This window comes from Pinus tabuliformis, chromosome 2_1 (genome assembly GCF_031772625.1).
Source record: "Pinus tabuliformis cultivar Carrire ecotype Pingquan chromosome 2_1, CPIR1, whole genome shotgun sequence".
Taxonomy (NCBI): domain Eukaryota; kingdom Viridiplantae; phylum Streptophyta; class Pinopsida; order Pinales; family Pinaceae; genus Pinus; species Pinus tabuliformis.
The window spans coordinates 40,036,726-40,048,798 of NC_142299.1; the positions used below are offsets into that span (position 1 = coordinate 40,036,726).

The 12,073-nt window shown below is 39.1% G+C and overlaps 1 protein-coding gene across 2 annotated transcripts in view; it reads right to left on the minus strand.

The window, feature by feature from the left end:
* The window catches only part of LOC149198665 (zinc finger CCCH domain-containing protein 64-like), a 215,252-nt gene that overhangs the window by 60,001 nt on the left and 143,178 nt on the right, over positions 1 to 12,073 (minus strand). For both annotated transcript variants that reach the window (XM_089402109.1, XM_089402108.1), the window contains exon 8: positions 6,028 to 6,124. In XM_089402109.1, coding sequence (XP_089258235.1) covers positions 6,028 to 6,124 — 97 coding nt within the window. The remainder of the gene's footprint in view (positions 1 to 6,027; positions 6,125 to 12,073) is intronic.

A 12,073-nucleotide genomic window follows, 5' to 3' on the forward strand; every position in this document is an offset into this window, starting at 1 on the left:
CTTATGTTGTTGTTATGTCTACCTTCTAGGCCTCCAAACGCTGCCCTACAACCTCTTGTTCACACATCAACCTGCCTATGTCTCTCTGTTGTACCTTAGCCTCTTGAACAGTGCCCTTTAGGCCTGCGGTTGAGTTGTAGCAGCTCCTCCTAGCTGCGGCTCACTTGTGGGAGGAAGACACCACAAGGAAAAGGCTTATCCACCACCCAAAACTTCCCTACAGGGCTTCGGCCTCCTGCAGCCTTGTAAGGGACAAATTAACCCAAAAACAGTCCCCTACAAGCTTCTCCTTCTCCCTTAGCAAATTCAGCTATTTCAGAAGTGTATTACTCATGAATGGATGCACATTGGATGAGAGAAATGACTCTCACACACCTCTTATTTATACACATTAGATGAAGAGACATGACTTTTGGACCAAACCGACATGACTTGTTTGTCCAACAATTAATTGTCAACTTCAAAAATTCATAACTCAAGTTCTAGAGCTTCGATTTGAGTGATCTTCGACTCGTTGGAATCGCCACGCCGAGCTCTATCACCTCAAATTTTCTCATGCTCAAATTCTTCATGGTTTTGGCCCAAATCCCGATGGGTGAAAAACTCCATGCTTGGGTTCCAAGCCCACAAGTGACTCTTGTGGTGATTTTCCCTCCAAACCCTGAACCCTAGGGCTTGGAGTACCTCCCAGGCTACTCAAAAATCAAATTGTGTCTCACTGCAAGAGACAAAGGGAGGGCTTATGTCATCATCCTAACCCTTACAAATGGTTTACAAGCATTTTTTATCCACTTGGAGACCCATAAAGATGTCCTTGTGCCCCCACACCCACTTGGGAGCACCACAATGACTTATTTGGAAAATTGGAGTCCATTTTCTCACCATGGAACACTTCGGACTTCATTAGGCCTTCTCAAAAGCCCAAAGACTCATTTTTTTTATCATTATGCCCTCTTGAGAGGCTTATTTTTATGTTATTTGGCTATCTTGGTGGACTTGTCACCAAAGGATGTTATTATTGCACATAATTTTATTATTTGAGGCTTAACTAGGCCAATTAGGCAAATCAAACTCATTAGGGATGGTACAAATAGATGAGAGTTGATTCATTTATCTCACCATCACTTGGATTTGGGTTTAGTAGCTACTTGAGAATTTTACATTCCCTTTTGGAGGACAAGTTTGGTTTCATGGATGATTTTTGATGTTTGGATTCTATCTTCTTGGTCTTGGAGCTTCATTATTGGCATAATATGGTGATTGATATACTCATTTGTACATGTAAGTGAATTTTTTTCATGTTTATTCTTGTTATTTACTTTGTCACATGAACGTTGTTGGGATTTTCACTATATAGGTCTAAAATTTACTATTATTCTATGCGAAATTGTGGAAATTTTGCTCTCTTGAAGCATTGCATCATTACATGTGTCATGTATGAATGGGTGAATGTTCCTAGAGGTTATCTTTGTTGAAAATACCTTGATAAGTCATCAATTATTGCATATCAAAGTATAAAATCTTCTGGCAGCTAATCTCATGCCCTAATTTCCATGCGAAGTTGTCTAGAGGTCTCCTTGATTGGGTATAGTTTCTCCAAGTCACAAGTTCATCCTGACTCCATCTCTCCCAAAGGCAAGGCACTAATCCATCCATTGGTGGTCACCTAAATGCTTATTTTTCTTACCTCCTTTCTCTCTTTCTAGGCCTAGCCACCATAGGTCATCTAGGGCATCAAATAAATCTCATTGTAGCCATCAAAACACCTCGATTTTTGGTCCATAACTACGCTAGGGTTTCCTCTAGAGGTCCTCCAAATTTGAAGAAATTTCAACATTGGGATCCCAAGATATAGCAAGCCCTACCTCTAGGACCAACTCTTGCCCTAGGTTTCCCTTGGCTAGTGTCCTTAATTGGATCATTGCATTCAACCTTCAAAAGAAAACTTTTCCTTTTCAATCCTCTTCCCCTGCCTAATTAGGTCAAGCCTCTCCTTGGTTGATCAATTCCATACCCTTGACCTAATTTTAGGTCCACTAGGTCTTTTGTGGTCCCGCAACTTTACAACTCTAATTTCACAAACATCACATAAAGACCAATTCTCCATAAGGATTCTCCAGTCTAGGAATCATCTTGACAAAATATATTCCCAAAACCTAGCCTCGAGAATCCCTTTAGCCCTTCCTAAAGAGCCCACCAACTTGCTTTCGAAGCAAGCGAGCTATCTAATCGAGCCTCTCTTGTGAACAGGGCTTGGGAATCACTTCTTGTCCTTTCTCAGATTCATCCTTCCTTGTGATTCCTCTTATACTGGGTCTCCTCCCATCGGTGAAAGTCCATAAAGAGCAAGGAGCCTTAGCTGAGGTGACAGTGGGCTATCGCTCCGTTGTTGCCCTTGACCTAGTAGTTGCTCTATAGGATCCCCTCCTAGGAACCCAGCTAGTTTGAGCAAAAACAAGGACAATTTTCAAAGGTAGTGCTTACGGGGTGTTCCTTGATGAATTCTGTGATTTTTTTGGGGACTGTTTTGACAAATCTTATGAGCAGCAAAAGCCATTCTTTTGTGACTGAGATTTGGGATTGATTTTAGGACAAATTTGACAGTCCTTTTCCTCACTGTTTTGGGCACAAATTGCAAGGAGGATTGCACAGTTTTGGAGTGGTTATTTGGCATCTTCACAAACATCTTTCAAACCGACCAAATCTCCAAAAAATTCTAACCTTATTCAAGAAGACCATTATACTTTTCGGTAGAAGGATTTGCTTGTGAGACTTACCCAAAATCCCTTTGTAACTCCTTAGATCTCTTCCAAATTGAAGTAATTTTTTCTCTCTTCTTCCCAAAGAGACTCATTGTAGTTTTCCTCTTTAATAAGTTTGAGTTGCTCTTCAACGGGAAATTTATTTGCAACATTCACATTGTACTTACAAACTTTTGGAGAATGCATTTGTTCCTTCAAGGAACTTCATTATAAGCCTATCTCCAAGCTTGCCCCTCATCCCTCATTCAACAAAAGGGATTGTAATAAAATAATATTTTTCTCTTGGGAGCTTGGGGACTCTTTCCCCTTGGCGTCCCACTCTTCCCATTTTGGGGGAAGGCTTTCATGGTTTGATTGATTGATTGCTTTAACACCAAAGTAGATTAGATTAACATCAGTCGCTTTCAAATTTCATTTCCTTTTTCTTTCATCTCATGCAAATTGGTTCACTTTCTCTAAACTTTTACATGCTAATCACTTGCATGAGCTTTGTGAGCAATTTTTTATGCTTGAGCCTCCCATTTTCTTGCAATTGGTTATAGCGTGTAGGTTGCTCTCTTGCAATTCCATTTGCTTATTTGCACAAGTTGTTCTTGTTCCTTTCTCAAAAGCACATTTAATTGTTCAAGGCATTTTATCATTAGTTGGCAATTGCAAATTATTTCTTTCCTTTGAGCAATTAACTTGTTTTAGTTTCTCAACTTGCTAAAATTATTTAGATCTTAATTCTTTTTGCTCTTAGAGTAAAGCTCACCTCCAACATAAGCTCGTTGTATTAGATGATAGGGACCCTCCACCCCTATTAACTCCTCACTCTGAGAGTCGGGCCCGGGCGAGGGTGAGGTCTAGGGACCAGAGTTGATTTGAAACTTGCTCTTGATTAGGATTAACTAAAATAAACCAAGAGGCATTCCATCACATTCATTTTCTAGCACTTTGTACTTGATTTATCTTGTGGGCAATTGTTGTTTAAGTTTAAAGTGCATTTTATTTTCAAGGCATTTAATATTTCCAAGTATTTTCCTTTTGAGCAACTATCATCTACACTATTGGCACTGGTTTACATATTCATATCCTTATTTATTTTGTCAAGTGTTTACTCATTTGTTTATTATCATTTGCCTATGGTTTATGAATGGATATGATAGTCAATGGTTATTACTTGTTGTTATCAATTTACATTCTTTGAATTTCATGCTATATCTTTTAATGATGGTTTGTCCTTTATAGTTGAATCTAACTCCTAGAACTTGCTTAGTAAAAAACTAACCAAGCCTTAGTTTCCTTTAGGGTCTACCCCCCTTGGCTTCAACTAGAAGTGAACCTAGACGAATGAGTTGGGAATTGGGTAACAACCCCAACTCACAGCTTGCCCCCAAGGCCACAGCAAAGGGAGTTAGGGATTTTTCCACGTTAACCTTAGGTGTGGATTTAGGTGGCAACATGACCAATCCGTTGGAATCAAGGGCAATTATGTATAGTAGGATTCTTCTAGACTTGATAACAATTTGTGAAGCACTTTTACAATTTATCTTGTTAGCTTAATCTTCTTCTCTTCTTATTAATGCATGTGTGTTTACTTCATCAAACTGCTACCAAAACACAAGAAACAAGAACACAAGATGTTGGCTCTCTGCCAGGGAAAAACCTCTCTCTTAGAGAGGAAAAACCTTTTGTAAATTTCTTTTATTGAAGCTTCTATTGATCAATGCCAAACCCTAGACCCTTGACAAGAATATCCTCCAAGCACAAGTCAAGTCCTTCCTTCTTCCTGCACTTCATTCCCCAGCACTTTGTCCTCCTTTCGGCACTTTGTTCTTCTTACAACTGTTGATAGTCCTTGTTGCACATGCTCTAGAAGAGATACTTATCCTTGATCTTCAGTGAGACCCTTTACTTGTGATGATCCCTTCCTTCCTCTTGACCAACTGAGCTCCTTCTTCAAGGTGTAGTTGCAGACTTGATATGACTGTCCTGCAGCCCTAAATTCTCGCATGTGTGGGAGGTTTCCTTGAGTATTTGGTTCCTTTCTTCTTCGATTGAGAGAGTCTCTTCTTCGCTCTAGTGGGAGGCCTTATAGGCCTAAGTTTCAAGCCCAAACAATGAGAAGTATGAGACTGTTACGTTGCTACTGTTATGACTGCAGAGATGCCTCCTTTTCTCGCACGTGACTGTGTTTTACCCTAGAAACAGTCCTCCAACCTTCAGTGATGACTTCTCCTTCTTCACTGCACTAGAGGCTCCTTATACTCGTCCTTTTTCACCCTTTTCTCGGTCTTCCTTGCTCGCTGATTTCAGAGGTGGATTGCTTGTCGTTTGAGGGAGTGGACAGCCTCTATATATAGAGGACTGTCCCTCCTTTAGGCCAACTTGAGGCCGACATGATAACTGTAGGCCGACTTGAGGCCGACATGATGACTGTAGGCCGACTTGAGTTTCCTTCATCATTTTTGCTCCTTTGATGATGTCGTTGCATGGAGAGGACTTGTCTTTGCTTGGAGGGATATTCTTTGACTCTTATACAAATATGTACATGGTGTAACATGCCCTTAAGGGTCTTCAACATTTTCTTTTGACTCTTTGACTTTACCTATAGCACTTTGACATGTGCTTGACCTACTTCAATGAACAAGAAACTCATTGATAAATATAACAAAAATAATATTTAATAAAAATATCAAAAGTACATTTATGAAGACCGAACCTAGTTACACTTTCTTCAACACAATCAGCTATTGAGGTTGACACTTTACAAACGTCCTCAAGCAAGCAAAAAGGGTCAATAGAACTGAAGGATATATAAGCATGTTAGGTACACTGTACATCTCCAAAGCAAACTAAATAAGTAGAGTCTTATCATGAAGAATAAAAAGCAAAATAGTAAATAGAACTGGATAGCATGTAAGCATACAAGCTACATCTCCAGGCAAAATATACAAGCAAAAGTGTTATCATGAATAATAAAAAGCAAAATAGAAGACAATAATGACAAGTCCAATGAAATTAATTGATTACAGCAGCCAGAGATGATAAGATAATTATGTCAAACTCCGGCAAATAACCAAAAAATCAGGTCAATGGGACTGCTGAATACAATGATATCAATAGAAAACAGTAGTACCCAAACATCTCCTATATAATGTACAAGAAGTAACGTAAAAACATAAATCCATGAGGTGTACACCATTAAGAATAGCCATTAGATTTGTGCAATTTTTAAATTTATTACAGTACAGTTCTTCACATTTCAGTGTCAAGAACATACCAGGTCTAATCACATCAAACTCAAATCCTAACTTCTTCCCTGCCTTTAAAAATTCACTTCGCACGGCTGATGCTTTGGACAAGGGTATGGGAACAACCTGCTCACAAAAAAGAATATCCCTATTAGAATTTCAATAATATATTTACCATAAAGCAGCATCAGCTGTAATTTCATCTTCAATTTGTGATAACCCAACATAACTTGAAGGAAGTCAAACAATTTCATCATCTCACAATTAGAATAGAAACGTGAGAAATGGGGATCATGAAAAACCCATAAGGTGAATTGATGGGTGTAAACTTGAAAAGGAAATAAAGAAAAAACACAAAGATAGTGTATTGGTGTCAAAGTTTTGCAGATGCTGATAGTTTGTGAATATTAAAGACAGTACATATAGATTAGTTACAGCAAAGTAAGTTACAGATTAGCACATGCAGATGATGTGACGTGGGAGGTTCAAGCTGCAATGGAAGATTGGGGGAATCTGAAGACAAGAAATGAACAGACTTGCAATTAAGATTAGACTGAACCACTAGAGGCAACAAATTGGAAACTGAAGCATTATTAATGAGAATCCTTCTACTTCCTCTTATACATAATATGAAAAAGGGAATGAACATAATTACGTAGGGGGGTTTTGGTAGACAACCTGTAGAGAAGATAGAATGCTTGGGATCATAAGTAGAGGGGAGGAAAAAACATAGAAGGTGAAGAGAACCAGAGTGTTATGAACATGATCATGGAATAATACAAATAATAAATAATAATAATTAATAATTATAAAAGGGCATGTCTCAAAAGATATGACTCCTTACGAAAGGGCACTCCCATCTAATATTTATATAGGGCTTGTTACCCAGCAAAAGTGGGTGATCCCATAGGAGAAATTTTTCTCCTAGACATCTCTTCAGCCGGCAGCCGGCAGCCCCTAACAGCCACCAATGTAGCTGATGTATTGTACCATTTGATCTTCACTCCCTGAATCATTCATACGTCCCCTCGCCCATTTTTCAATAGCATATGTTCGAAGGTGGGCATTCCAACCTGGAAAGTATGTTTTTTATTGTGCAATCTGGTGCTTATGCTTGTTTTCCATTCAACATTCTGGGCATGGATTATTGGGTGACCTAGAAGAAGGAAGGGTTTTGACCGAGGCCTTGTTCCCTCACCTCAAATGGGGGGTTAATCCTCAACCCTAGTCTTGTGGGATCTCCCCTATTGGTCTATAGCTTTAGGAAAGACACTACTTGGGAAACCTCGATTTTGGTATCGTGATCCCGTTTTCCCGTTTCACATTTTACACTCCCCTTTGCATATTACAAGCCCTATTTCATCATATTCCATCTCTGGGTCCACATGACCACTGGGTCCACAAGGCATTGGCACACCCCCCTCCCCTTGTCCACATATCTGGGTCGGGCCTGGAAATGCTGCCCCAGAGATTGATGCAGCTAAAAAAATGTTAAAACCACATCATGGCCACAAGCAAGAAACAAATGAGAAGAATAGTATAAAATGCAAAAGATGGTTGAGACATTAAAATAGCACGTGGACAAAAGCCAAACATGAGCTCTACTCCTTATCATTATGACCATCACCCTAGTTCCTAGGGCCTGTGAGTGCCCCCACATCATTAAGCAACCCATGCACGTCCCAACCCCTGGTGGGCAATGAACTACCCCATCTTAAGGGGGCATTAACTACTTATATCATACACAGCATGCTCTCATTTCTTGGAGCCCCAAGCAATGATACAAAGAAAAAAATCAAAAAAAGGCAAAAGGAAAATGAAGAATGTTGGAAAGACAAAGGCAGAGGTAACTCATGTATCCACGATTGCTCCCTCCTACATTTGTATACCCATATGTGGACATTCCTCATCATTGCCACCCTTGTACCCATGGCATATGGCCTTGAGACCCATGTGTCCCCATCCATCTCATCATTATTCACATGACCCCTATCAATTGAAGCATGTACTTTAGACCTATGTTTCCCCTTAGGGGTTGGGAACACCTAATAGGGTTGCTTATTAACCACTCCTACCTAGGGAGGTAACACTACTTCGAGCTCAAAGCCTCAAATTTGGAATGGAAACCGCTATGAAGTCTCATTGTGCACTTGATAAACAAGCTTGTTTCACTTAGATACACTAATGAATTATTGTACCTGAAGGTAAGGAGGCACATTGGACATTATATGTAATTGGCAGGTGGTTTCATCATGGTCTGGACTCTGGGCAACTTAACTGAGGCCCAAGTCCACCAAAGGATCATATTGACACCACAGGGGATGCGTTGCGAGCTATAGGACTCCCATCATGTGCAGAGCATCGTTTCACACCATGGGCACCCTCAGCATCTTCTAGAGTTTTTTTATTGCCCCACATTATTCACGAGATGATGCACTTGGACCAGTGTTCCCAATTAGCGTACCATATGGAGTGGAAGTTGATCTGAGGCCTAGAGGACGTTTGTCTCACCCTTGAGACATGGGAGGGAAAACACCATCATCAAAGCCCTCATTTGGAGCATTATACAAGCTATTCTATCATCAAGAGACCCATGAGAACAACATGTGTGCTCGAAACTTACTTTGCGACCCCACATGATGACTTGCATGAAGAATCAGGGGTCATCCCCTAATTGGTGATTTATGGAGCCCTCTCTCCCATCTTGGCACCTAGAGGACTCAATGTAGCCCTCCAACGACCCTACATCAGCATGATGTCATCAACTCAGCGAGCATTTGGAAGGCTAATATAGAATTTGAAAACAATATTTGGTTTACTTGAGACCAAGGCTTGTATTTTGCACATTTTTATAATGTTAGGGAGCCCTATGCTAATAATTTGACCTCTAAGGTCTCATATAAATAGAACCCACTTTCATTTGTGAGACATCATCATCACACTTGGATTGGTTCTCTTGTAAAAGAACTCACATTTTTTCTTGGGAGCTATTAGAGACTCTTTTGATGCAATTCAATGTGTGGAAGATGATTCGCTTTTCTTCTTTGGAGTTTCTTCTTCAATGATGGATGAATATATTGCATGTGCCTTTGTAAGAACTTAATGTTGATGGAATTTTTCTTTGAAAGTTGTCTAATGTATGGAATTGTTGCTCTAGAATATGTGAATTTGTGCCCTAATTGTTGAAGATTGAATTTGGAAACCTTTTCTAGTAGAGTATTGCAAATGTTATCCAATGTAAGGCATGTAATGAATGTTCATAGTGAATGAATGTCTTTTAATTCTTCCTGAAACTCCATTATATCTTGAAGAAGTTAAATGTTTGAAATTGGTACGTAGGGCATCGATATTTTCTCCTCCTAAATTTCGGTCCCCTAAAGGTAGGGCAAAAATCTAGGGCTTGCAACGAAATTTTAGGAAGGTGATTTTTCAGGAATTCGAGAGTCCTCACATCAAGCTCAGGGTCTAGGCTACCTATGCTCCATGTTTGTTGGGCATCCAACTGGGTTTCATCATAAAATATGTTGCCCTAGGTGTTACTCCAAGACGAAAAACCTAGGTCTTTCTCTCTCACCTTGGGGACTTCTTTGAGGGTTGTATGAGCTTAGTATTCATTGGAATAAATCATATGAATCCCTTTCTTCTCTCAGGCCTTGACCTTGTGAATACCTATTACCATTAAGAAACCTCAAACCCCTATTTCTTGTGCCTTCTTTTCTATGGTTTTTCTTAGAGAGAGGTTTGCTTGTTTGAAGCCTCGTACCTTTATTGAGGCTCTCTTTGATTGAGCTCTAGCTCCATCACCTCGAACCTTCAAACCTATAATATCTATTATAGGTAATCATAATCCTACTTGGACTCCTCCCATCAGTGAAAGTTCGTAAAGAGCAGGGTACCTTGGTTGTGGTGGCAGTAGGCCATTGTCCCATTGTTATCACTTAATCTAGCTCTTTGTCCCTTGGGGTTTCCCTCTTTAGGCCCTTCTAGATTGTGTGGTAATAGAGCCCATCATTGTATTTGACCATATCAATTGTACATTCAAACATTTTCTATATAAATAATATTTATCCTGTGATGGATATTCTCATATTCCATATTTTGAATATTTGTGTGATAACGAACTTTGTTCATATCATTTAGTACCAAAGCTTCATTGTCTAATCCAGCCATTGGTCACATAAAACTTTTGGGGTCTCCTCCTTCTCTAGGTCCTTAACCACATTTAGGCTTTTGGCCACTCTTATTCTTGTAATTGAGAAAAAATAAAAAGTAAAAGTTCTACAAGAAAAATTCTAGGGTTGTGGAAAAAACACTCATATAAAAAGGTTCCAAATACTGTTAAAAAAGTACATGTGAAAGTAAAAAGGTATTTTTTCCAAATAAAAGTGCATGTGAAAGTAAAAAGGTAATTTTTCCAAATAAAAGTGCATGTGAAAGTAAAAAGGGAATTTTCTCAAATATATCAAAAATAACACATAAGAAAAGGAAAAGTACATAAATGCAATTGGTGGTTTACAAGCTTGTGGTTTCGCAACCCATGGCAATTGCCCATGGTGGTATTTTCAAGCTAAAGAAAAAAATAAAATACAAATATCTCTTTACGTGAATGATAAGTTTTATCTTTTTACATGGAGGAAATTATCCATGGAGTTAAAGGTGTGTAAGTGGGCATATATTTAAAAGGTGAAGGAAATTAAATATATAAAGGGAAGTTCTAAAGTTAAAATGGGGTGTTTGAAGTAATATATATAAATTAGCAAGGTCATTATTTAAATTTTATGAAGGAATAGGCAGCAATTTAAGGTGAAAACGTTGTTGGTCCCTCGCAGTGCAACATTTCATAACAAATACAAAAGAAAGATTAGAATCCATATATTAATTAATCATAGGGAAAAGTTTTCATGTTCAATTGAAAAGTGTTAAATTTTGTAGCTATGGTCGGTCTCCATATTAATATATTTTTATCATTGATGTAAAGCATGTTCTTCATGTATTTGACAAAAGAACAATACAACGCATGTTCTTCATGACCATGTCAAAAGAAAATTTTGAATTTTGAATATTTGCTTTTGGCTCCACAAGAAGTCCAAGTCGGCCCTCTAGTGATCAAGTTAGCCTGGCACCTATTTGGCCCCCTCCAGAAGACTATGTTTATGCATTCATTCTCCATCCCAAAAGGTAATTCAAATCACAGACATCAAGTTTATTTCTGCTCCACTAAGCAAAGAAAAAGAGGCCAAGTCAAGAAGAAGAAGTTTGAAGCCAAAGGAGAGAAAGAGACCTTGAACATGTGGATTCTTGACCTCCAACTCGCATGTGTGATTGTTCTAGGCTGAATTTCTGTGTATCTTTCTGTGGTTTTGTTTTTCCAAGATATTGGAGTCTAGGATAGAATCTTAAATCATCGATGCTACCAATCCAAGTATCACAACAAGACTACTTTACATAGCAGAACAATATACAACATAAATCTACCGGTGCACAAAATATATATGACTTTTTATAAATTTATCCAACAAACCAACTTTGTTATATTAATCAAACTGATAATACAACTATCTAGGGCTCCCGTACCAGGGATAATGGCCCTCATACATCCACTAATACAAGACAACAACAACTAGGGCTTGGTGTCAGTCCTTTGACAACCAATCTACCCTGAACAAAGTACATTGACCATCTAGCTGATGTAGAGCTCCTCACAGTTGCCTTGGTCGTAACCTGTACACATTTGCCCAGTCCTTCGGCTCCCAATCTACAACAACACAACTCTGCCTCTATCAATGAACCAACTCCATTAGATCACTGAACTCGGCTCCACCTGCTCTCTCCTTGACCGTTAGTCCTTCAGTCCATCAACAAATCGAGACTCCTGTCGAGTTGTTCACAACTCTGTTTGTGAACAACTCTCAACTGCCCACTACTACTCCTCGGCTATTTTGGGACTTTCTTCCCACTAGTGCCTTCTTGTGTTGCCCGATGAAGATAAACTTAAGGTCGGAGGGCTTCCCACTATCACTGTCGAATGTCCTTCTCCAACAATAAACTTAGGGCATGGAGGACTACCCAACTTTT